Source organism: Aythya fuligula, chromosome 18, assembly GCF_009819795.1.
Source record: "Aythya fuligula isolate bAytFul2 chromosome 18, bAytFul2.pri, whole genome shotgun sequence".
NCBI lineage: Eukaryota > Metazoa > Chordata > Aves > Anseriformes > Anatidae > Aythya > Aythya fuligula.
Window position 1 is genome coordinate 863690 of NC_045576.1, and position 22493 is coordinate 886182.

A 22493-nucleotide genomic window follows, 5' to 3' on the forward strand; every position below is an offset into this window, starting at 1 on the left:
ATGAAAATATTTCACTGTGTGTGCCATGGAGTCCCATCCCACCTCTGGACTGCACATTTAAGAGGGATTCTTCATATGCAAAAAGCCATGGACCAGGCTATGTCCTGATGTCCTACAGTCACCACCAAGCCCTGCGGTCTCTCGTAAGGCAAATCCATATACTAAGCTTTTATCCAGGGTAGCCAAGCTGTGTCAGAAATGCAAGTATAACGTTGTTGTTTCTCTGTCTGATTCCAGAAACATCCCTTCATTCTGATGTATGAGGAACGCACAGTGGATGTTGCATGCTATGTTTGCAAAATCCTGGATCAAATGCCAGCAACTCCCAGCTCTCCAATGTATGTCGATTGATATTGCTGCTACATCAAACTCTAGAAAAAGGGCTGAGAGAAAACAAGCTGTAAAGAATTTTCATCACATATTGCAGTGTTTTTAATGCTCGCCCAGACACCATGTGCAATAATATTGGTGTTATTTCCATCCTGTCTGTATAATGTTGTCACATATAAGTGCATCCCTGTAATACCTGATCACACAGTGTTAGTGTTGGTCAAAGAGAGACCTCATCTGCTCTTTTGTGGACATATTCATGAAATGTGGAAATAAGTACATTTATTTGTTGACCGTGATTGGATAGCACCTAAAATTCATTTCTAGACTCAAAACTTGGAGACTTCTCAGCAGCTACTGGAAAGATTTTTCTCTCAAACTCTTCCAATTGTTGTTTCAAGTAATAATAAAAAGCAAACAAACAAAAGTTAGGCGTTGTCTGTCTGAACATTAAGAGACTGCCTGGAGGGAGAAGAACTTGCTTAGCCAATGAGATACTTTGCCTTTTGGAGCTAGAAAGGCAAAGGAGAATTTTATTCTTCACCAAGTGCAATAGATTTACTGCTATGAAATTCTGTTGCTTTACAGTTGCTGTGTACTTTCTGGGGACAGTGTGCTCAGATGACCTTCCTGTTAAAGAGAGATCATGTTAAATATAGTGAATATGTCTTTACCAAAAATATGTTGCATTGAAAGAGGCTAACATTAAACTATTCAGAGATGGGACATAATGTATTCTTTTTCCTTTTACCAAGCCAGCCACTCTTCACTCTTAACTAGGTGTCTTGTAAATTGTTACCTGGTAAGATAAGACCTAAAGAATTATTAAACTACTCAATTGAATTATAACCTGCTTGTGACCTGATTTATAGCTGCACAGTACTCACCACCAGCTAGCTTTGCTTTGATTTCAACGAGTGCCGTTCACAAAGTCTGCAGCTGTTTTAGTGAGCCACAAATGAATGTGATTTCTAGCCTGTTTCTCATGCTCTTCACTGTCCCCAATCCTGATGCTAGCACCTTTTCACTGACCCTAAGCCCAGCCCAGCAGCACTTCCACTTTCCAGCCGATTGTCCCTAACAAAATCAAACCTTTGTGGTTCCTTCTCACCACTGCAAGCAGGATGGTGGGGATGCTCTCCTGCCACACTGGGCTCTGTGCCCGTCACGCTACTGCAAATGTGATGCTTTGCTTAGCTGGTTGGAGATCTTGTTCACTTTCTTCTGGGCATATGTAACCTTTTTTGTTACTCTCAATAGCTCTTGTTATTGAACCTTGCTAAGACTTGGTTAGTGCAAGGTAGTGGAGATGAAGGAGCAACTAACACCTGGGGTTTTAGCTGACCCTGCCAGGCCAGGCAAGGTGTGACCTTCTGGCTGACTGCTGAGCACACAGCAGATCAGTCTCTCTCTCTCTCTCTCTCTTTTTGTTTTTCATTTGATGTCTTTTTCAGAGATTATTTTTTTTTTCTGAAAACTTTTTATTTCCCCCACAACATTGCAGTTTTCAGACATTTTGTAGCATACCAGGGATAAATTGGAGCCTGTGTGGTCTGTGATTTCCATTTGAATTGACTAATTTAGGCACTTTGTCAAAGTGAGAGCAACCCACTCACAGCTCTGTGGCAAAACCACACCCAGGATGAGGAGGTTTAGAGATGCAGTGGGAGTAAACACGCAGGGAGTGGTACTGGCAAGATTTCCCTGGAAGGGGCTTCCCAGTTCAAACTAATACCAAGTACAAACTGGGCTGCTACAAGAGCAGTGGGGATCAGCACATCCCTGCCCAGCTCCTTAGCTGGGAAAGGAGAGTGCCAAGGCCGTACTTGGACACCTGGTATTTCTTCAGCCACTGAAGGGACACCACTGCCTAAGGCTTGCAGCACTGTGCATCTCCCGCTTGGCTGTTGGAGCCAGTCCTTCTGGCACTGCAAGCTGGTGCCGATGTGAGCCCCCAGGACACAGAGGGCCCTCAGCTGCCACCCTGCTAGGCAGGGAGCTGTGGTACCTAGGCCCTTCCTGGACTGTGTTCCTGCAGGGTTGCGCACCGAGTGGGATGGCCACTAATGTCTACCCAAAACAGAAAAATCAAAATTTTATGAAGTTACTAGTCATTCCCAACAGTTCTGATTAATCACACAAAGTTATTAGTTGAACAGGATAGATACGTAGCATATCTAAAGCAGTAATTCTCCCCCCAGCCCTTTAGTCTCACAAAACTCAGTTTTCCTCAGGCTTGGCAGGTTCCCACAGCTGTGGTTCATCTCACTGGCCTTCAGCCACCTCTAATGGGGATCTCAGGCATGACTGAGTTTTTCACAAGGTGCTGGCCAGGGGAGTACAGAGATGTAGATTGAGTCAAGACACATTCGGAGGTGCTCTGCTTCTGTCCCAATCTTTCAGCCATTAACGGCTATTTCACGACATCTCCTCAATGTTCACTGAGATGACCTCTCCCAGAAGATCTCTTTCTCTCCAAAGCAAGCAGCTGTCTTTTTATGCTCATTCAGCATGGCCGGGGTCTGTTCTCTGCTGCCGACCCCATCCCATGCTCATTTTCAACAACATGACTGGCTTGCTTTTGATGGATGGGAAATGGAAACGTGAAGCTTTGAGCTGCAGGTGCCAGAATCAGGTTTGGAATGTGCTGTGGCATGGATGGCTGTACAGGACAGGTCTGGTGTATTAAAAAAAATTACTATGAACTATTAAGGGTGCACCATTTATTAAGATGTATCTTTATTAAAAAAAAAAAAAAAAGTGTATAGTGTTCAGAAGCTGTGAAAATAGTGTAAGAACTGTACATTGTGAACTCTGGTTATTTTTTTTCTTGTACCATAGAAAAAAATGTATAAAAAATTATCAGAAAGCTGATGTGCAGGGATGTTGCCTTATTGTCTGTAAAATGGAGCTCAGGAACATAACCGCTTCAGAGAGCTTCAGAGTACTTTATCTGGTATCCTGGTTGGACTTCCTCCTCTATTTAAGATATTATACATGGATCAGAGCGTTTATGTAATAGACTATCCTTTTGCCTGCAGGTCAGTTGTAATAAAACTAGGATGCAACCGTGACCTTGTTATTTTCATTTTGTAAGGTCAGACATAAATGGGAAGAGGTATTTAAAGCTCTTGAAATACTTAACTTCCAGGCCCTCCCTCCAGGTGGAAGTGGCTGTACAGGAGTAAAGCAGGCTTTGGTTAGAAACTGCTTGTGCTAAATAAATACATATATATATATACATACATATATATATATATATATATATATATATAAAGCATAGGAAGATCTGGAGATCTGGATATATTTTCTTTCTTTGGAAGACTTCTGAGAATTCAGCAGCTCCTCTGTGCTCTTGGAGTGTGAGCCCTGTTCGCTGCACTGGGAGCACTGATAGGATCTGGTGGCTTGAGACACCTTGTCCCTGTGAGGAGGGCAGGTGGCTGTGCCCACAATCTGGGGATAGGGCAGCTGATGCTCACAGCCTTGTAGGCTTATTTTATTTTAATGAGAGCTGTCACTGTCTGCAATGTTCAGATGATTTAAGGGTATTGAGTCCTGAGTAATTCCTACTGCCAAGAGTCCTGGTGCTGGGATAAGTGTCTCCTGCCTGGAAGCCATGGAGGGCTTGGAAACCATCCAGGTAGGTGAAAAGAACTGGACCCCAGCAGCTCCACCAGGAAAGAAGACGGTGTCTGGGCAGAGGGGCCATCCACAAGTGCCTGCAGTGCTCAAAATGGCTGGATGGGACCACACCAGGAGTGCGGGATTGGTGAGAGGGAGAGCATGAACATACTGGCAGGGATCGTTGGTCACACGTAACACAACTCAGGACTAGAAGTACTTACGAACTGGTGGAGCAGCAGGACATTGGCTCTCACAATGTTCCTTCACTTGGAGGCTGAGAATTTTGTCAAGAGAAGGAAAGGCAGGCAATGGAGCTGAAGAAAGGCTTGCTACCTAGAGATACATGATGTGATAGGTTTGAGGTGGTTGAAATCTGTCAGCTTAAATAAATTCAGTGGTTCCATCACATCAAAGTGTTGTTTTTTGTTTGTTTGTTTGTTTGATGTTTGATTTATTTATTTATTTATTTATTGAAGTTTACTGTTCATAGCACAATACCTGGGACATTTTTGGACCACTTGCTGTCCTCACTCTTCAGCCAGAATTCAAGACTGCTGCTGATTTAGTGATCTCCAGGCAGAAGATAAAATCCACTACACACTGGGGTAAAAGTCCTTTCCTGCTGGGCAGATACTGGAGCAGCTCATCACCTCATAGCTCCACAAATGGGAGTTGCCCTGGGATTGTGTTCCTTTTGCACCACAACCTTCTTTTGTGTACTAAGATTCATTCTGAAGAAATCTGCCACAGCTGATAAGCTGAAGGAAGCTGGTGGCAAGATGGGAGTCTACCACCACTGTGCTGGGTATTCCCATTCTCTTCATGACATGTTCATGAGGATCATGACATCTTCATGAGGATGTCCTCATGACATCTTCATGAGGATCCTGCTAGTCTTTTCCCCTGCAACCATGTGGCTTGTAAAAAGGCCTGTGTTTGTGGTCACTTCAGGTTCTCTTAGGTTGAATAGTGCTCGGTTTTCCTTTCATCTCCTGCCCTCTCCTGCCCTCCCCACCCCTCTCCTCCCCTCCCCTCTCCTCCCCTCCTCTTTTTCCCTCTGTCCCTTTCCCTTTTTCCCTCCCATTTTTTACGCATCCCCTGTATCTCGGCCAGGACCCGTGTCTGAGCCGTGACACAGTTGCTGCTCCTTCAAGCCTTGGACCACCCCAGCATTCCTGGTCTGAATGAGCTGTGATGGCTTTTTCCAGCCCTGGAGCTAGGGATCCCCCCATGGCCAACATGACCAGGTCCACATCTTGCTTTCCCTCTGTAGCACTGCATGGGCTCTGAGGGTGCCCCAGTCTCTGCAGGCAGTGCCGAGCTGAAGAGAAACACTTTCAGCTGATTGACAGGGAGACTTCGAGCTGCTGGCTACTGTCCCTGTGCCCAGTGGTGCACCCTGACACCTCATACCACTTCCTCATATCTTTGTGCCTATCTGCAGGGCTGAGGTGCTCCTGATATCTTCACCAAGCATTATATAGCACACAGAAATTATCTTTTCATTTACATTTATTATGTGTCTGTGGTACTCCAAAAGCAATTCAGATGAGTCCCAACTCCTCTCTGTGTGGACATAAGCAGTACACATGGACGTGCAGTACCACCTATTCCCATGTGGAGTATTTTGAGTTTTGTAATCTATATTTCCACTCATCTGCTTTGGCTTCCCCTACCCTTCCTCCCCACCTCTTGTCTCCTTGAATTGCCTGGTACAAGTAAACAAAGTGCTGAGACCCAGCTTCCTCCCAGAGGCACTGCTTAGAATAAAAGCTCCATTTGCAGTCTGAGTCCCGAAGCAAATCACAAGTGTGGTCATTGCTTTCAACGTGTGAAGGATGCAGAGGAAGAATGAATGGCTGCTCTGAAGAACAGAAGTGAGCTCTTGATTTTTTACGTTGTGTTCAACGCTGTGCAAATGCGTCGAGAGCAGGCTGAAGCACAAACTCCCCCTCCTGGCGATACAGCGTACCACTGTTGTGCTGGGAATAAAATACAGAGCTGGCCGCTTGGTGGGACCTTGGCGTGTCTGTCAGGCAGAATGTGAACACAAGCCGTTATCCTTGTATATATCCCAGACAGGAGGGCTGGCCAGGTCCGACTGCCAGGAGAAAACCAGTTTCTCCAACCGCTTGTTACTTCAAGCTGCAACCCTCTGCTCAGCTGGCATACAGCACCAGAGTGCTGGTTACAGGGACGTTACTTTGCAGGTGGAGCTGTGGCAACTCTCCCAAAAGCACATGCAGGATCTGAAAGCAGGAAGGGTGAAAGGATTTGGTGTACATAAAGGCTGAGTGCTCACATTAGCGTAGATGCTACACTAGAAAGCTGTTGGAGGTGTTCTGTGTGACCCTAACACCTTGTTAGACACCAGACACCTGGTCTGGTTCATTGTTGACAGTGATCTGTCCATTTTTTTTTCCATTTTTTTCCCATTACTGACATGTCAGCTACCTCAGACAGAAATAAAAGAAAAAAATAGGGGTGAGAAAAATCCAGATCCCTCTTGTTTTTTTGTTTTTTTTTTTTTTTTTTTTTTTTTTCCTCTCTGTTTCTGGGAGGAAAAATAACTTTCATGGCCAACAATGGAGGAAGTCTCACCTTTGGCCAGATGGGAATGCAGCTTTTTGGATAGAGATGGAGTTAGATAATAATTCAGCAATCCAGATTATGTTCAATCATCTTATTTTGAGAAGAGGAGGAAATCCTGCCTGACCTCCCACGGAAAATAGGTTTCCCATCAGATTCAAGATGGACTGAGATCCTGTCCTGTGCAGCACACCAAGCAGTTCCACAACGAACTGACTACAAGTGATTTGACTTGAGAGACTGTTGTGTGTTTATGAGGCTTGCCAGATAATTGCAGAACTGGTTCATGAGCCACCCAGTTCACGACCATTTCTAGTCCCACAGACACTGGAGGCATGCTGAAATCTCAGAGGAAGACAGAAGACCAGGAGTGCTGTTCCATGCCAACAAGTGCACCTCAACAAGTTGAAGATGCTTTAAGAGAAAATACCAAAACACAGAGAAAACTGTGCGTGGTGGGCTGTTGTACCACAACCTTTTGCATAGCTCAGACAATGTCTAGTCTCTTAGCCCCCTGCAGCAGGATCATGTGCTTCTTTCTCTTTTTCCATTTGCACCTGAGCTTATGCTGGAAAAACAAGGGGGAAATAAATGAGGAAAGACAGAAACAGATCCACATCCTGGGACTCCACATCACAATGATTTACTGAAGACATTTGAAATTAAGCTCAATTTAAAGAGGTTGGTGGAAACTTTATTGAAATCCAGCCAATTCCCATTTCCTGTGAAAATGCCAGTGTGGCTGACTTCACTTTTTTTAATGGAATCACTGTCAGCAGTACATTTCTAGTGAATCTTGCTGGAGCCACTTTGCATGTTGCTGGCTATACTTGGCACCAGAAAGGGGAATTACTTGGATGGGCCCATCCAGTGGGGGTGGGAGAATTTCAAGTGTCCCTACAGAGCATTTTCTTACCACATGAGCAACTCAGGAGACACTCAGTGGCATCTACTGAAGTCTTGTACTTATTTTTTTTTAGAGCTTCTGGACTAGTTTAGCTTGCCTGGAGCTTTTCTTTAGTTTGTTTAGCTGTAACAGCAACTATCTAATGACAGCATGATCATTACTTGCTTTGTTTTAGCTTTCTTACAATTGTGTGATGTAACACTGTTAGATATATATTTTGTAACTACTAATAATGAGTAGTTATTCTGTGTGGAAAGATAGATCTATGACTCTATAGTAAAATGCAGTGTAGAAGAATATAGACATGGGATGACATTAGGGGCCTGAAGACACAGGCACGGGATGAAGCCATAGACCCAGGTCTATAGACAACTCACCAGTGGCCAGTCATTGGTCATCAAAGGAATGTATTTTTTTTTTTTTTGGGGGGGGGGGGGATAAGGTAACACCAGCCTTAAACAAAGATGAAGAACATACGTAGAACAAAGTATGTACATTAAATTCAAATGTAATCTGGAATTATAGACCACCTATATGAAGAATGAGCAACTGAACACCATATTAGGAAAGGTATAAAAATGACACGCACACCCCTTTCCTTACAGACAATTGTAAAGTGAGGAGGAAAAACACATCAGCATTGATAGCTTGCTCTTCCTGGCAGAGACTGAGGATGCTGACACGTGCCATGACATTGCATACCCTCCTCCTTGGGGCTGAAGACATCAACTCTAACCTGCAGAGAGGTTCAGAGAGTGAGAGGAAGGTGAGCAGAGCCCTAGAGGAAGGGGATAAATACAAGAAAGTCTTTGAACATAGATGTTAATTGTATGCAAAAAACTATTAGTGTCATTGTAACAGTACTAAAAATATTTTTTATTAATCTCTTAAGACATCAATGAAACTAATGGTAAATTCATGGCTTTGTGTTAAAAGTATATTTCATTTTGTCTGTAGCAAAATTTTGAGTGTAACAAAATGGTAGGAATACAAAGAACCTAGTTGGTAAATTGGATACAACAAATTGGAAGCAGATTGAGTGTGGAGGTGCTGTGATTTAAAAAAAGCATCTCTATGAAAGCCAACTTTTCCTCCTCTGGGTAAGCCCAGCAGTGCAGATACCTTTGGTGGTCTTGAAAAAAACTTTTCATACTGCCATAACACTATCAGTATGCTATTGTGAACAAATGCTTGGCTTTAAAACAAGATGGAGACTATGCTGAAGCCCACTCAGAACCTGAGTGCAACTTACACAGCCAGAAGTCCCTCTTCCTTGGAAGCCTCCTTTTAGCTGTCACAGATGTGGGGGGTGACAGCAAGGTCTGTGTGTGGTGCAGAGGCTCCGTGCATGGGTAAGGAGTGGCCCTGGTCCCTCCCTATGTGATTTGGGTGAGAGGTGGTGGAGGCTCTGGGGACCTGCCAGGGAGGAGCAGAGAAATCTGGCGGTGGGTGGCTGTGTGCTGTGCAAGGGGTGGCAGGGCTCTGTGCCATGGGGCAGGCACAAGGGTGATGCCTGTGCTGGTGTGGGGGCAGGGAGGACCACCAGGAGCCTTCAGCTGGAGCATGGGCGCAGGGCGCTGGGCTGGAGCTGCTGGGGATGCGGAGGCAGCCCTGGAGTGCATGAGGGGGCTGGTGGGGGTGTCGCAGGGCACTGGGTGGTGGTGTTGGAAGGTACCTGCTGCAGGGCAGGGGCCAGCTTGGAGGCTTTGGGGCTCCCCATGCAGCAGGGGCTGCGACCTCCACACCATACACCTGAGGGCACTGCATTGCTCTGTTGAGCCCAGAGGGGATGAGAACAGTGCTTCCCTGTGATAGACCCCCAAAATGGGATCTATCTGGACCTGGGACTTGGTGGAACAGTGTCACTGATGTCTCCATGCCTCCCATGGAGAGCACAGCAGATGGTGCACTGAGCTGTCCTCTCACATATAAAAAATCTTTCCAAAGGCAGAAACCATGTTATTTGATGTTTGGAACATTTTTTGGCTATCTCCTGTTTTTCGGGAAGGCCCAAGAATTGGACATCACTGGGATCCTCCAGCTGGGCTTCTGCAGGAAACAAAACCCCTTGGGACAGGCTGTGTGGGAAAGCCACCCACACATCAAGGCAGACAAACACAAGGAGGCACTAACGCTGTGGGGGCAGCTCAGCAGTGGGTGCTGAGCAAAGAAGGCAGAGAACAGTGGCATTGCTCTGGCACAGGGTGTAGCTGGAAGGATGCGAACTATCCAACAGGCCAGACACTGCGGCATGGGAGCAGGGCTGTAAAGCAGCGGGGGACAAACCTGAATCTGGAAATGAGGGAGCCAGCTGTGACTGGAGGGGTCTGGCTCTGGCATACCTGCCTGGGGGGGGACAGGTAATTGAAGCAGCTCCCAAGCAGGACCCAAGGGGTTCTCAGAACTCCACGGGGGGATGCCAAGTGTGGAGGGGGCTTTGCTTGTGCTTCTCCTGCCAAGGCAAGGGGAGGGGAGAGCAGATTCTGTCCTGCCAGCACGGTCTGTCCTTCCCAGGGAGATAGCTCTGGTGGGGCTGGAGAACCACTAGCCTGTGCAGAGCTGAGCTGAGCACTTCTCTGGACAGCAAAGCAGCTCGGCTGCAGGTGTCTTTAGGAGGGATAGGGCCTGGAAGGACCTCAAGTGACCCTCTAATCCTTCCCCATGCCCCACAGAAGAGTCTTGATCTGGGCTTGGCCTCCTTGGTCTCCTGTAAACTGTCAGTTTATAGGAATGACAATAATCAGACCAAGAAGACTTTAAGCAGACAACTTATGGTGACAGTAAAAGAGCAGACAGATGAGGGGACGCCCACAAAAAATAAAGGATGCTCCAGTCTGTAGCTGGATACCAGTCCCTTGTCCCTCTCCTCCATCGGCATGGCCTGTCACTTCCAAAACTTTGCTGGCTCTCAGCCCTCGTGGGATCAAATGAAAGCACAGCATCCAGCTGAGCTCTCCAGCCCACTCCTGCTGCTCCCCTGTGGGCAATGGGAGGTTCAGCCCTGGCCAGGAGCCCAGCTGCTGGAAAATCTGAAGGTGTTTGGTCAGCAGCCCAGAGTACCAGCAGCTCCCTTTGAACAGAATGCTGACCACTGGAGCAAGGTTTGCAGGAGAACAAAGCAAAACCAAAGCCAACAAAAGGAAAAGTCTTTGGAAATGGGAGACTGGTTAGAAATCTCCCAGGAGAAACTGTTTCTTTAAAATCAAACTTCTGGAAAAATTTTAGCTGCTCCCTGGAATGAAGCTGAAATGAAATGAACACAGCTGGGATGGCTGTCACTGCTCCAGCCCAGCAAAATCAAACAGGAGACTGTGAGCAGATGTAGTGGCAAGACAAAGGGGTTTTTAATAATGAAGGTGTTGCTGGTAACATAGGTAAGGGAATGTGCTTGCTTACAACTTTGCAGCTGACAGCATCCCTTTAAATAAGGAAATACATTTGTTGAGAGGAGAAAGTTGTCTGGAAAGCCCTGTACAATGACGCAGTGTAGCGGCTAACACTACTCTGATTGAAGTGCTATTACTATTCTTCATGGAATGGCTTCTAAAAATCTCTCACTTAGATTTTTTTTTTTTAATGCAACCTGTGATCACCTATCCTAGCAGTGCATTGTGACCATTTGTACAATAGAAAAGTGGTGCTTTAAATAGTGACTTAAAAGCTACTGCCATGTTCTTTATACAGCATGCAACAACGCCATAAGCTGAGACACAGCGGTGGCCACAAAGCCTCCTCTGGCAGCTCTGGCAGCCTTGGGTGCGGGTGCCCCACAGGAGCTGCGGCCAGGCTGCCCATGGTGCCCCTCATGCTGGGCCTCCTCTCCAGCTGCTGCATCGCCAATGTGATGTCTTTCCAGTAACACAAATATTAAATACACACAGTCCGTAAATAGTTTAACAATCTTTGTCAGCAACAATATTTACTTTGGCAAAACCAGAATTGCAAAGAAGTAGATGTGTCCGTCAAAGAGTCTGCAGTAAGTTCTTTGGTGGAAGCCAAGAAGTGAAGCAAAGGCTCCTTCTCATTAGAGCCCGAGGAAGTATATTGCACAGAGACTTGCAGGAGAAACACTGGTGACTTTAAATGGGAGGCATCGCTGCAGGAGAGCATCCATCTTCGCTGGCTTCAGAAGAACAAGCTCCTCTAGGCTCAGTGATTCACAGCTGTTCTCCAGATGGCTTTGCTCTGAGCTGGGTGAACAGTGATGCTGGAGTAACCTTGGGAAAGGAGAATCACTGCTGGGGATCGAGGAAGTATGGGAAAAAGGAAGCCTTCTGGATGGCAGAGGAGTGGAGACAGCAAAGCAGGTGCTCACACAAAACCACAGGCACACAAGAGCCTGCTCAGCCTTGTCCCACACCAGGTGGCTGAATGGCTGCTCCTGGCTGCCCCTGCTTCTGGGTCATGCAGGGCAGTGGAGACCCATCCTGATTTTTGGCTGTGCAGAGGACAGCCCCTGCAAAGCTTTGCTGTATTTACCATATGACTTGCTCCTACCTTGGATCAGAACATAATAACACTTCATCTGTACCACACGAGCTGGGACACGCCAGCTGCACCATAATGCCACAGCCGTTCAATACCTGCACCTGCGGCCTCAGCAGCTGCCTCCAGCATCCAGACCTCTCTGCTTCAAGGTCACAGGCTTCAGCCTGATTCAGTTCTGACTGCAGCCAGGACAGCTTTCAGCCCCACAGGCAGCCTGAGAACATCCCAAAGTACCACCATGAACATCGGCTCCATCTCTCACTCACCTAGAGCACAGCTGTGCAGGGACTGGGGGGAACATGGCTTTGGGGACAGAAGGAAGGATGTAAGGCAAGTCTGGTTGTACAGAGTAGTGTGTTTGTTGCCCTCGCTGGGCAGAGCCCTTGGACCTCCCTGCTCCCAATCCTCCTGACCTGGCATGGCTAAGTTGAGCCATGCACAATGGCCTAAATAGCTGTACAGGCAGGAGGGAAGGGGGCAGCAACCTCTGGATGATTCCCTGTTCCTTCCCGGATGAGGTGTCCTCACCACACAATTTTGTCATGAGCTGCTCCAGTTCTCATGGGAGTGACTGCTAAAACTGGGGAGAAAAAGGTAAGAGGAACAAAATCGAAATTCTAGACAACTCAATCTAAAGGAGTGTTGATAAAGGTATCCTTTGTGGGGATGTGTCAATGGAGGAAAATCAAAGTACCAGAGCTGTTGAGCTGTCACTTTGCAGTAACAGGAAATTCAAACAAGTTTATTCACTGGGAAAATGGCTCCAGTTTCCCCTGATTCTGGCATGTTAGCTCTATGTGTTCTCCGGCATGACGGAAACACTGTGCTGGCTGCTGCAGGCTTATAGTATCCTGCCTCCGCCATCCTCTTGTTCACCCACTGCTGCAGGTGAAGGTCCATGCTGGTGTTTAGATTGAGATCAGTAACATCTAGGAAATCAATGTTGAAGATGCTGGGGCCAGCAGAGGTGAGAGAGCCAAAGCCGGTGGCAGAGCTGGGGGGGGTGAGGTCCAGCCACTCCATCGTTTCCCATGGAGATTCAGTGAAGCTCATTTGTAAACCAGAGCCATCAGCAGGGGAAGGGGAGAGCTGTGTTTCCATTGGTGAGAGGGGAGTCTGTAAAATCTCCTGGGAGGTGAGCAGTTCATCTGCAGCTTTGCTGGAGAACCCCTCTATCATCCCTTCAAAGTGGGACTCTTCTCCTCCCATCTTCAGTAGGGCAATTTCACTGACTCTCCCCAGTGGGCTGTGAGCATTCAGCAGGACCTCGAGGTGAGTGTCACCACCGCCTGGACAGTGCTCGAATGGGAGCTGGGTGGAGGAGACCTGTTCGAATGCGGCAGATGACTTTGGGAGAGAAGTGCTGGAGTTCCCTGTAGACACTGTTATGTGAGGTACTTTCTGCAGGCAGGACCGGTCTTCCTTGGCATTGGCTGGCATTTCTGTTCAGCAAACAAGAGCGGGTTGAAGTGCTCTGGCAGTGCCCATCACTGCTGGCCCAGAGGCACAGCCAAGGCCCCTGAGCTGGGCTCCTGGGCTGGGCATGCTTGCACAAACCCACTCCCAAATCAATCCCTTTGGCATTGCTCACCCACCTTCCCTGTGGGAAGCCCCCCATGTTCCCCACTTTCTGATCTCAGCTCCCCTGGTTTTGGACCCCATCTCCAGGACTTGAGCACTGGCAGCTGTCCCCATGGGGGTGGGCATGGATTGGGTAATGCATGAGAAAGGCCACTGGCAGCTATCTGCACAGGGGAGAGCACCACAGTGCTCTACATGGGAGATGGCACTGGCAGCACTGGGAGTGGTGGAGGGCAGCAGGGGCTCTGCATGGGGAGGGCGCTGGCAGTGCTGTCACCCTGCAGTCCTTCCTGAGCAGGCTGCATAGGTGACACGCTGAGCCCATACTCCCACAATGATTTGGGGCATGTGCAGAAGTAGGCTCTGGCAGGCTTCCTCACCAGCACAGGTCTGGTGTGGTTTTGGAGTCAGTCTCAGTGGCTCCTGCCATAGGGAGGCAAATGAAAGCTGCATGCAGCTCAGGCAGCTCCACTGGGGCACACTGAGAGCTCTGGGCCCCACGGACCTATGCCTGATGGAGGGGAAGCCCTGGAGGGAACAGAGAAGCAGTGCGTACCTCCGCTCTCAATCAGCACGTCCAGGAGTTCGTCCATCTGCTGACTTCGAGTCATCTGCTGCAGCAAACGGCAAAGAGGAGAGTAGAGGGCATTAGGAGGAGAGTCCCTCCAGCCATGTGCCAGGTAGGTGGCTCTAGACCCCATGAGAGGCGCATGGGGCTGGCAGCAGTGTTCAGATGAGCACCGCAGGCACCTGGGACAAGTGCAGCAGATCTGGAGAGCACTGAGCCAGGTTCCCCCTGCTCTGCCACCAAGCCTGTCTGTGCTCAGTGGACACTGCAGACTGCCTCTGCCCAGAGCAACCAGAACATCCAGACCTGGACCTGGCATCTAGCACTGACACGTGCCTGCTTGCAGTCCCAGCAGCCTCACTGGGGATAACATAACAGCATCCTCCTCTCCCTGACCCCACACTGGAAGGACTTTCTGCACACCTCCCTGCCAGCCAGGATAAGCCAATTTTTAGCACTGCCGATGGTATCAGTCTATGTTCCTAAAGGCACCGTGACCAGCACAGAGGCTGCTGACAGACTGTCACAAGAAGTAAGGAGTTCATGGGAGATGGGAGCTCCTCCCCATGGGAGCACCACTCCAGGACAAGGCTAAGGGCATATGGGCTCCAGGATAAGGTTAAGCAGATGGCAATCAGCAGGGCACTTTGCTAATGGGCTAGGTGAGGTGTCCCAAAGAATGGCCATTTGGGATGTCTGTTTGCCTGAGCACCCTGAAGAAGAGACAACAAGTCCTGGGCATTTGTATGGGATGTCTGGACCCCAGGCACCTTCATCAGCACTGAAGATGCTATCCCTTCTAGCATGGTGTCTGACTGCTTTGTGGCAGTCATTTAGTAACTGGCTCTTCAAAGAAACCCCATTCCTTATGTAAAAAGGCTTGTCCTACCCAGAGATCCCTTAATGGGTTGTAGCTCCTGCAGCTGACAGTTACATTAAGCACAGAAGAACACTCTGCACAGCCCTAGCCTTATAGAAAGTAAAAATCATGCAGTTACCTGCTTTACTGCATCCTCATAGGGTGGAGGCTGCTTTACGTCTGAGGGGACTGGGCTTGGATTACAAAAACTTGGGGATGGAATAGAAAACTTTTGACCTGCCTGCATAGCCATCTGCGTGGGGGAAATATGGGGAAATGGAATCAATGCACAGGGAAAAGGTTACGCTCCTCGGCACAGAGGGAGGCCCTCTTTTGCCCCAGTTGAAGCCAGAATGAAACCAGGAAAACTAATGATATTGCAGGTCAAATCAGCTCAAAGTGCCTGGCCTCTGGGCAGGAAAAGAGGGAGATAAAACAGCTCTTCGGGTTAGCTCTGAGGACACCGGCGGGACCCAGGGCCAGGTTGAACTCTGGTCACTGACTGAGATCTGGCCACAGGCATGGTCTTGCAGAGCTGTGACTTTATCTGTGGGTTATCTGTGAATGTGAAGAGCAAGAGGGAGAGGTGGCTATGCCCAGGAGTGCAATGCTCCCCCAGCTACCAGCTGCCTCTCAGCTCCTTCCTTTGGGGAACCTTCTCTGTCACTACCTGTTCTGGGACAGCTCATGGAGACTGCCCGAAAGAGTCATTGCCCACAGGCTTCTCTGTGCCCATACCAAACACCTGCACACTGGTGCCAGCTTTTTGCCAGCAAGAGGGTCACCCTCTTCCAGGAAGGACATCACCTAAAGGTCCAGTGACTGCTGTTCCCCTTGTCTTGAGGCCCACAGGGAAGTCCAGGACATTGGTTCACAACCACGATGAGCTGCAGGGACACTGCAAGGCCAAACCCTAAAAGTGCTCCTTGTGCTCTGGCAATGGGGAAAGAGCTGGAGGAACCCTTGAGGTGTTGCTGCTCCCTGCTGGTGTCCTATGACTGCTCTCTGGTTGTTCTGAGCAATCCCACTGCCTCTCTTGGAGCATAACCCCACGGCACTGCACTTCACTGTGCAATGCACCATGGTGCTCTGTCCCACTGCTTGTTGCACCACAGCTCTGTGCCCCACTGCTGAGGTTGCCACTGCACCCTACCCACGGCATTCACTACTCTGTGCCCAGATCACCCAAAGCAATGCACCCCATTGCCTCTATCACCCCAGCAGCATTCCCCGTGTTGCCTACTTCAACCCCACAGCACTGCACCCCGCTGCCCGTCCCACTGCAGCACTCTGTTTCTCCTCCTGTCTCACCCCAACAGTGCTGCTCCCCTCTGCCCACCAGACAGCACCGTGCCTGACTGCCCATGTCACCTATATCGCTGTCCTCTGAACAGCTTAGCGACAAGGCTGCATCCTGACACTGCACCCCCCTGACACTGCATACTGCTCAATGTGCTGGCTGTGGGGCTGTGGCTCCTGAGCTGTCCTGCGTGAGCGCTGCATGCAGTGCTTTGCATGAGCCTGTTGCACACTCAGCGCACACCTGCTGTGCATCTGCCCAAACACTTCGCGGGTGCGCCGTGCACCTGGAGCCACTGCGCATGCTTTACAGACAATAAATATGATGGGTGTTACTAGTGCCTGGGGAACCCTGGTAGGGTGTTAGGATGAAATGGGACTGTGATAAGCAGCCCTTTGTGCTATTTTGTGTGTTGGCAGCATGTGCCCCTCCCTCTCCAAGCTTTCATACCATGCTGAGGGCTGAATGAGGAGTGGAGACACTGAAGGGACGCCTCTGCAGTGCTGGTGGCCTGAGGAGGTGACACAAGCTCTGTCCTGACTGTAGGTCCCAGTGGCAAGCCCTGCTTTATCATCTCCCCAAGAAAAGGCTTTCCATATGACTGGGGTAACTGCCTTCCTTCAACCTAGTGGTTAAAGTGCCTTACACTGCTAGGAGCTGCAGGGGCTTAGCAAGATGCTGACGAGTATTGCAGGGCTTCCCCACAGGCATAGAAAAATGTGGCAGAGACCTCCCAGGGGCAGAGAGAGCTATGCTGGTGCTTCCCCACTGAGGATAGAGCTGTGCCAGGGCTCCTAGGGGCAGAGGGAGCTGTGCCAGGGCTCCATGGGGCAGAGGGAGGTGTGCCAGGGCTCCATGGGGCAGAGGAAGCTGTGCCAGGGCTTCCCTAGGGTGGAGAGAACTGTGCCAGAACATCATGGGGCTGAATAAGCTGTGCCAGGACTCCCCCAGGGGCGCAGCAAGCTGTGCCAGAGCCTCCCCTTGAGGGGACACGGAGATGTGTTAGGGCTCCTTTAGGACAGAAGAAGCTGTGCCAATGCTTCCCCAGGGCAGAGAGTTGTGCCAGGTCCCTCCACAGCAGAGGAAGCTGTGCCAGGACTCTCCCAGGACACAGGGAACTTTGCCAGTGCTCACCCAGGGGCACAGGGAGCTGTGCTGAGGTCCTCTGGGGAAGAGCGATCTGTGCCAGGGCTCCCCCAGGGCATAAGGAGCTGTGCCAGGGCTCCACAGAACAGAGGAGCTGGGTTGTGCTCCCCCAGGGCAATTGGATGTGGTGGCAGCATGGTTCTCCAGGAAACACCCTGCAAAGGACCCCGCAGTGCCATTAGCTTCCAACCCATTCTCCATCTCAGCTACCCTGCCTTACAGGCAGCCCCACATGCTCCTCCAACCCCCTGGGTGCCCATCCTGGATGTCAGCTGTCCAGCCTGATAGAAAAGCACTCAGAGATGTTTGTGTGAATGGCCACAGATATGAGTGTGTTCACACCCAAGATGACAGCTGGGGTGCTCTCCACTTACCGATGCTGTGCGAAGGCAACTGTTGGTTTGTGGGGACCCGCTGCACCCTTCTGCCTGTGAGCCAGGGGACACCGAGAGGAGATAGTGGCTATTAGGGGACGGTGGCAGGCTGATGTGCTGCGGGCTCTTTGCAGCCCCGAGAGGAGAGTGCTGGGGGGAACACTGAGGGCTCAGGAATGTTGAAGAGGTGATGGTGCTTTGCCCTGCAGGCTCCAAGCAGTGGCTATTTACAATGTGAGACAGCTGTGGCACACCACAGTTACTTAACTTATCTGAGCTGCTGGCTTGGCCTTTTAAGGCAGTTTGTTTGGATGCAAATGGGCAGCTGGACACTGCATTTTCTTGCTTGATGGGGACACCAAAGAAATGCTGAGTGGGCTGTTGTTTTTCCTCAAGGCCATTGCTTCTCTTTCGCTTCTGGAGCTGCATCCGTAGCTCTTCCACATGCCTCTGCTCTTGTTGCAGCTTCCATGTCAATTCGTTGATGACCTTCTGTTTCTCCACCAGCATTTGTCTTTCTCTGTGTCAATCCCTTCCAGCTCCAGCTGAATGCTCCCTCCATTCATGCTACTCATGAGGCTTTCTTCAGCACTACCATGGACTGGAGATGGCTGAAGACCAAACTGTGGAGAAGACATGGGCCCATCATTGAATGTGTCTGGCAAAGAGCCACTCACAGAGAGGTCGGAGGAGGCTGGAGAGATGGGTGGGGTGGAGCTGGTGCTGCCAAAGTGGTAGAAGCCATTTGATAACATGCTGGTGGAGGACTGCGACTGGTAATTTGACAAGGTGCTTGTTGGAGTGACTGGAAAGGTTACAGTTGTGATCTCACTGAAGTTTGGCACTGCATTGCTGCTGCACTCCTGGAAGGGCCGCAGCCGTTCCATCAGTGCTGTTTTGGTACCAGATACAGGAAGGCCTCTTATTCGGAGCTGCTGTCTCAGTTCTGACACCTAGAAGAAAAGAGACCAATAATCATTCCTTTTGCTTCCCTTGCAGCTGAGTGCTTTAGAAACCTGACATTTTCTCACAGCAAGCCTCATATCATAGATTCCATGCCTCCTGCTTTAAAGCTTTGGCTGCCGAGGTGATCAGTCAGCATGCACAGCCCTGACTACCACAGGACCCTGATCTTTCCTAACAGGAAAACCTTTTTTCCTCCAGAAACTGTGACTGCTCTCTCGTGAACCAGCAGTGGTCCCTGAGCCATGGAAATAAGCCATGATTCCTCTCCTAGCAGTAGCATCTACCTGAGCAGAGGACTTTCCACACAGCCCAGGAACTATCCTTTAGCTCAGATAACATGACCACAGCTACTGAAGCCAGCTACTCTATGTTCAGGCATCTGCACCAGGTTCAGGCATCTGAGCAAAGCTACTGCTATGACCAAGCACATGTATTTCTACCTCATCTTATTTCTCCATCTAACAACAATGGAGAAATTAATTTCCCCTAGGTCCCTGCTTCTAAAAAAATATTGGCCTTCCCTATGGCTGAGGCTCTGTTAACAAATTATAAAAGAATCAGTGATTTGAATGATTCTCCCTTGTTCCCTGCCTCTCTTGCCTATGTGAGAGATTTAGATACTATTCAGATCAGTGCTCATAGCCACGGACTCTAGGGGATACCTGCTTCTCCAGACAGCTAAGCTGGCCTGGATGCTGCTGGCAGAGGAACTGCAGCATGGGCTTGCAATGACCACTGAGAAGCTGAGTCACTGAGTTGGTGTCAAGGCAACGCTGACACATTCCGTCTGGTCTGCTAGCAGTATCCAAGACATTCATCATAAAACTACTGAAGTATGGGGGCCATGAGCTACAGGAGCAGCAGCACAGATTGTTCTCTAGACTTTGACCTGATACCTGGCCTGCAGCCATCTCAAGATGCAGGGTTTGCTGATATGTGCACTGGAGCAATGCACCCATGTGATACCCACAAAGCAGAAGTCCACGTTTTTAGTTACCACAACATCAATCGATTCCTGATTCATCATGCTGTATGCCTGGGTTTGCACATAGTGTGGTGGTTCTGGTTTGCTGATCTGTAATACAGTTGGTCCCTGTGGCACAGCCTGCTGCACTACACTGCACACATAAGGGGTAGCAAAGCACATTCAGGCTATGAGAGTCTGCTCCTGTGGTGACAAAGTTTTAAACTCACTTTCAGATCATCCAGGTTAGATTGGCAGAGGGCCTGGCTTGATAGATGAGACACAAGTCTGGCCTGAAAAGGTGGTTTTCACAGGAGAAAGAGGGGTGTTGTTGACAGAAGTTGATGAAGAATTTGAGCTTTTGACCATTTGCTCATTTGATTGCCTGAAATAACAAAGGAGATTTGGGGTAACATGTCTGTCCTCCAGGGTCTCTGTGCCCAGCGCTATAGTGACATACCATCTCTCTGCTCCTTGGGGCTCCTATCTCCTGTACGAGACTTGAAGGACCACCAACCCCCAGGAAAACTGGTTTGGGCTGCAAGGAGATTGCTGGTGACCTACCAGCACGTCACAGGTTCCCCAACCAGTGCACAAAGCCAGAACAGCTTTTCAGGACAACTGCTATACTTTGAAGTTTTTATGATTCCTTTGCATGCATATATCCCCTTTGCACTGGCACAGATGGGCAGGGAAGAGGAAAGCTTGGAGGGAGACAGGACTAAGCCCTGACACTGGCACATTGTCACTCACTTTATCTGGCCTTGGTGCATCCCTGGGTAGCTGAAGTGTTGCTGTTGCTGCTGCTGCTGCTGCTGTTGCTGCTGTTGCTGCTGACTGAGGATCTGGAGCTGCAGAAAGAGCTGCTGCTGCTGGAGGGAGTCTGGCATATGCAGAATCCATGGGCGGAGGGGACTTTTCTGCCTTCTGGTCTGGAGGGATGTACTGATGATATTTCAGCTTCTTCACCTTGGGCTTGTGTCCTTGGGCTTTTTGTGACGGTTCTTGCTATCACTGGATGATTTTGACTGTTGGTACAAGATGGAAAAGAATTAGTGGAGAGATCCTGTCACTCCTGTGGGAACTTGGAGACCTGGCAGAGCAAGGGCACATCCTGCTGGCAGCCTTACAGCCCAGCTCCATGAGCAGCTAAACACGTGTGTGACTCCCCAAGGGCAGCATTTCATCCCAGCTGTGCTAAGAGCACATGAGAAGGAGAATGACCTTCCTTGCCTTGAAGGTATTTCTCTATTGCTCTGTATCTCCTGTTTAAAGCTCCAGGGGATATTTCCAATAAAGGACCTGTTCAATCACCTTGAGCAGGGACCAAAGCTCTACCTTTTTATAGTTAAAAAATGATGTCAACATGCAGTAGTTGACAATGGGATCCATCTCCCTTCATTATTCCAGCCTTCAAGGCCAAACCCTTAAACTTGCCAGACACATGGGGTGCAGCACCTGGGTACTTTGGGCTTAGCTGCTGCCCTGTGCTTGTTCCCTCTCCTAGAGAGCCTGGGCATGAGACATTACCTTCACCACAGAGGGCACTGGGAGGGGTGGGCTGTCTGTCCTGGTGCTTGCTTGGGGCTGTCGCACTGGCTGCTCTGCCCTGAGGCCAGCTCTGCTGCATTGCCCTCAGTGCTGTGGGGGTGATCCTGAAAGGAAGAGGTGCAGTGTGAGAGGATGTGGGGCAGATGCAGGCCCCCTGGACAGCCTGTCCCCACAGACAACCTTCCTTCCACACTGATGCTCAGTTCCTGCAGGACGAGGGGCTGCACCCAACTCCATCAGCCAGGGGCTGAGCTGCAGCAGCTCTGCACCACAGTGCTGATACACTGCCCTCTCCAAAGGTGGTCTCAGAGGGCCCTGACCAGGCTGCAGAGGTCTCTTGGCACAGAGAAAGGAGATGGAGAGCTTGGAAACCTGATGCAGTCCCTGGGGAAAGGACAGCCCGGTGTCCCTGGGCTCACAGCAGTGTGTCTGGAGCACCCATATTCAGCAGAAGTGTCTCTTTTCCTGAATCGGACACCTGCCACCCTCTTCCCCTGCCCAAAGTCTTCTCCAGTCACCCCATCCACTCCAGTCCTATCATGCCTACCCCAGCCCTCTCTCCCTAGTTCCCACAGGCTATCCCAGTCCCCTATAACCTTCCTGTCTTCCCAGTCTATCCCTGCCTACCTCAGTGCCCCAGCTAACCCCAGTCCCCCTCTGCCGGGCCGGGCCGCGCCACCCACCTGGGGCGTCCCCGAGGGCGCCGGCGGGGCCGTCTCCGAGGCTTTGGTGCCCGCCGACGACTCCGTGGAGCCCTGGGAGTCCTCGCTCCTGACCTGCTCCGGGGACAGGCCGTCATTGCTGCTGTCCTCCTCAAAGGCGAACGCGTCGGATGGCTTGGGGAAGTTCACCTGTGTACCTGCCGGGTGCGGGGAAGCGGCGGTCAGTGGCGTGCCTTCCCGTCCCCGCCGGTCGGCCCGCCCCAGGGCAGCGGCGCCCACCTGTTCCCGGCTCCTGGCCGCGGGCTCCGCAGCCCCGGCTGGAGCGGGCGCGGGTCACAGCCAGCGGTTGGGCTGTCCCCGGCTGGAGGAATGGGGTGAGCACAAGGCAGCGCGGGGAGTGCTCAGATCGCTCGGAAACCGCAGTGTGCCCTGCAGACCCTGGTCATGTGCGGGACCAGGTCAGTTTCCTACGTGTCCCCTTTTTCACGTCTTGCTACAGGCTGAGGACTTGGTGCTCAAGGTGTTCAAATGCCTCATCCCATGTCAAACCAGTGACCGAGGACAGCATCACTGGTTTGACT

General features: G+C 50.1%; 2 protein-coding genes across 4 annotated transcripts in view; one reads left to right on the forward strand and one right to left on the reverse strand.

The window, feature by feature from the left end:
- The window catches only part of MAP2K4 (mitogen-activated protein kinase kinase 4), a 109002-nt gene extending 105598 nt beyond the window's left edge, over nucleotides 1-3404 (forward strand). For all 3 annotated transcript variants that reach the window (XM_032199606.1, XM_032199604.1, XM_032199605.1), the window contains one exon: nucleotides 238-3404. In XM_032199606.1, the coding sequence (XP_032055497.1) occupies nucleotides 238-351 (114 nt within the window). In that variant the 3' untranslated portion in view covers nucleotides 352-3404. The remainder of the gene's footprint in view (nucleotides 1-237) is intronic.
- Nucleotides 3405-12673: 9269 nt separating this feature from the next.
- The window catches only part of MYOCD (myocardin), a 117626-nt gene continuing 107806 nt past the window's right edge, over nucleotides 12674-22493 (reverse strand). Inside the window, 12 exon segments of the mRNA XM_032199904.1 lie at nucleotides 12674-13383; nucleotides 14079-14136; nucleotides 17770-18281; nucleotides 18284-18722; nucleotides 19930-19950; nucleotides 19952-20084; nucleotides 20453-20577; nucleotides 20579-20679; nucleotides 20682-20727; nucleotides 21230-21267; nucleotides 21270-21354; nucleotides 21934-22109. Of these exon segments, the coding sequence (XP_032055795.1) occupies nucleotides 12674-13383; nucleotides 14079-14136; nucleotides 17770-18281; nucleotides 18284-18722; nucleotides 19930-19950; nucleotides 19952-20084; nucleotides 20453-20577; nucleotides 20579-20679; nucleotides 20682-20727; nucleotides 21230-21267; nucleotides 21270-21354; nucleotides 21934-22109 (2444 nt within the window).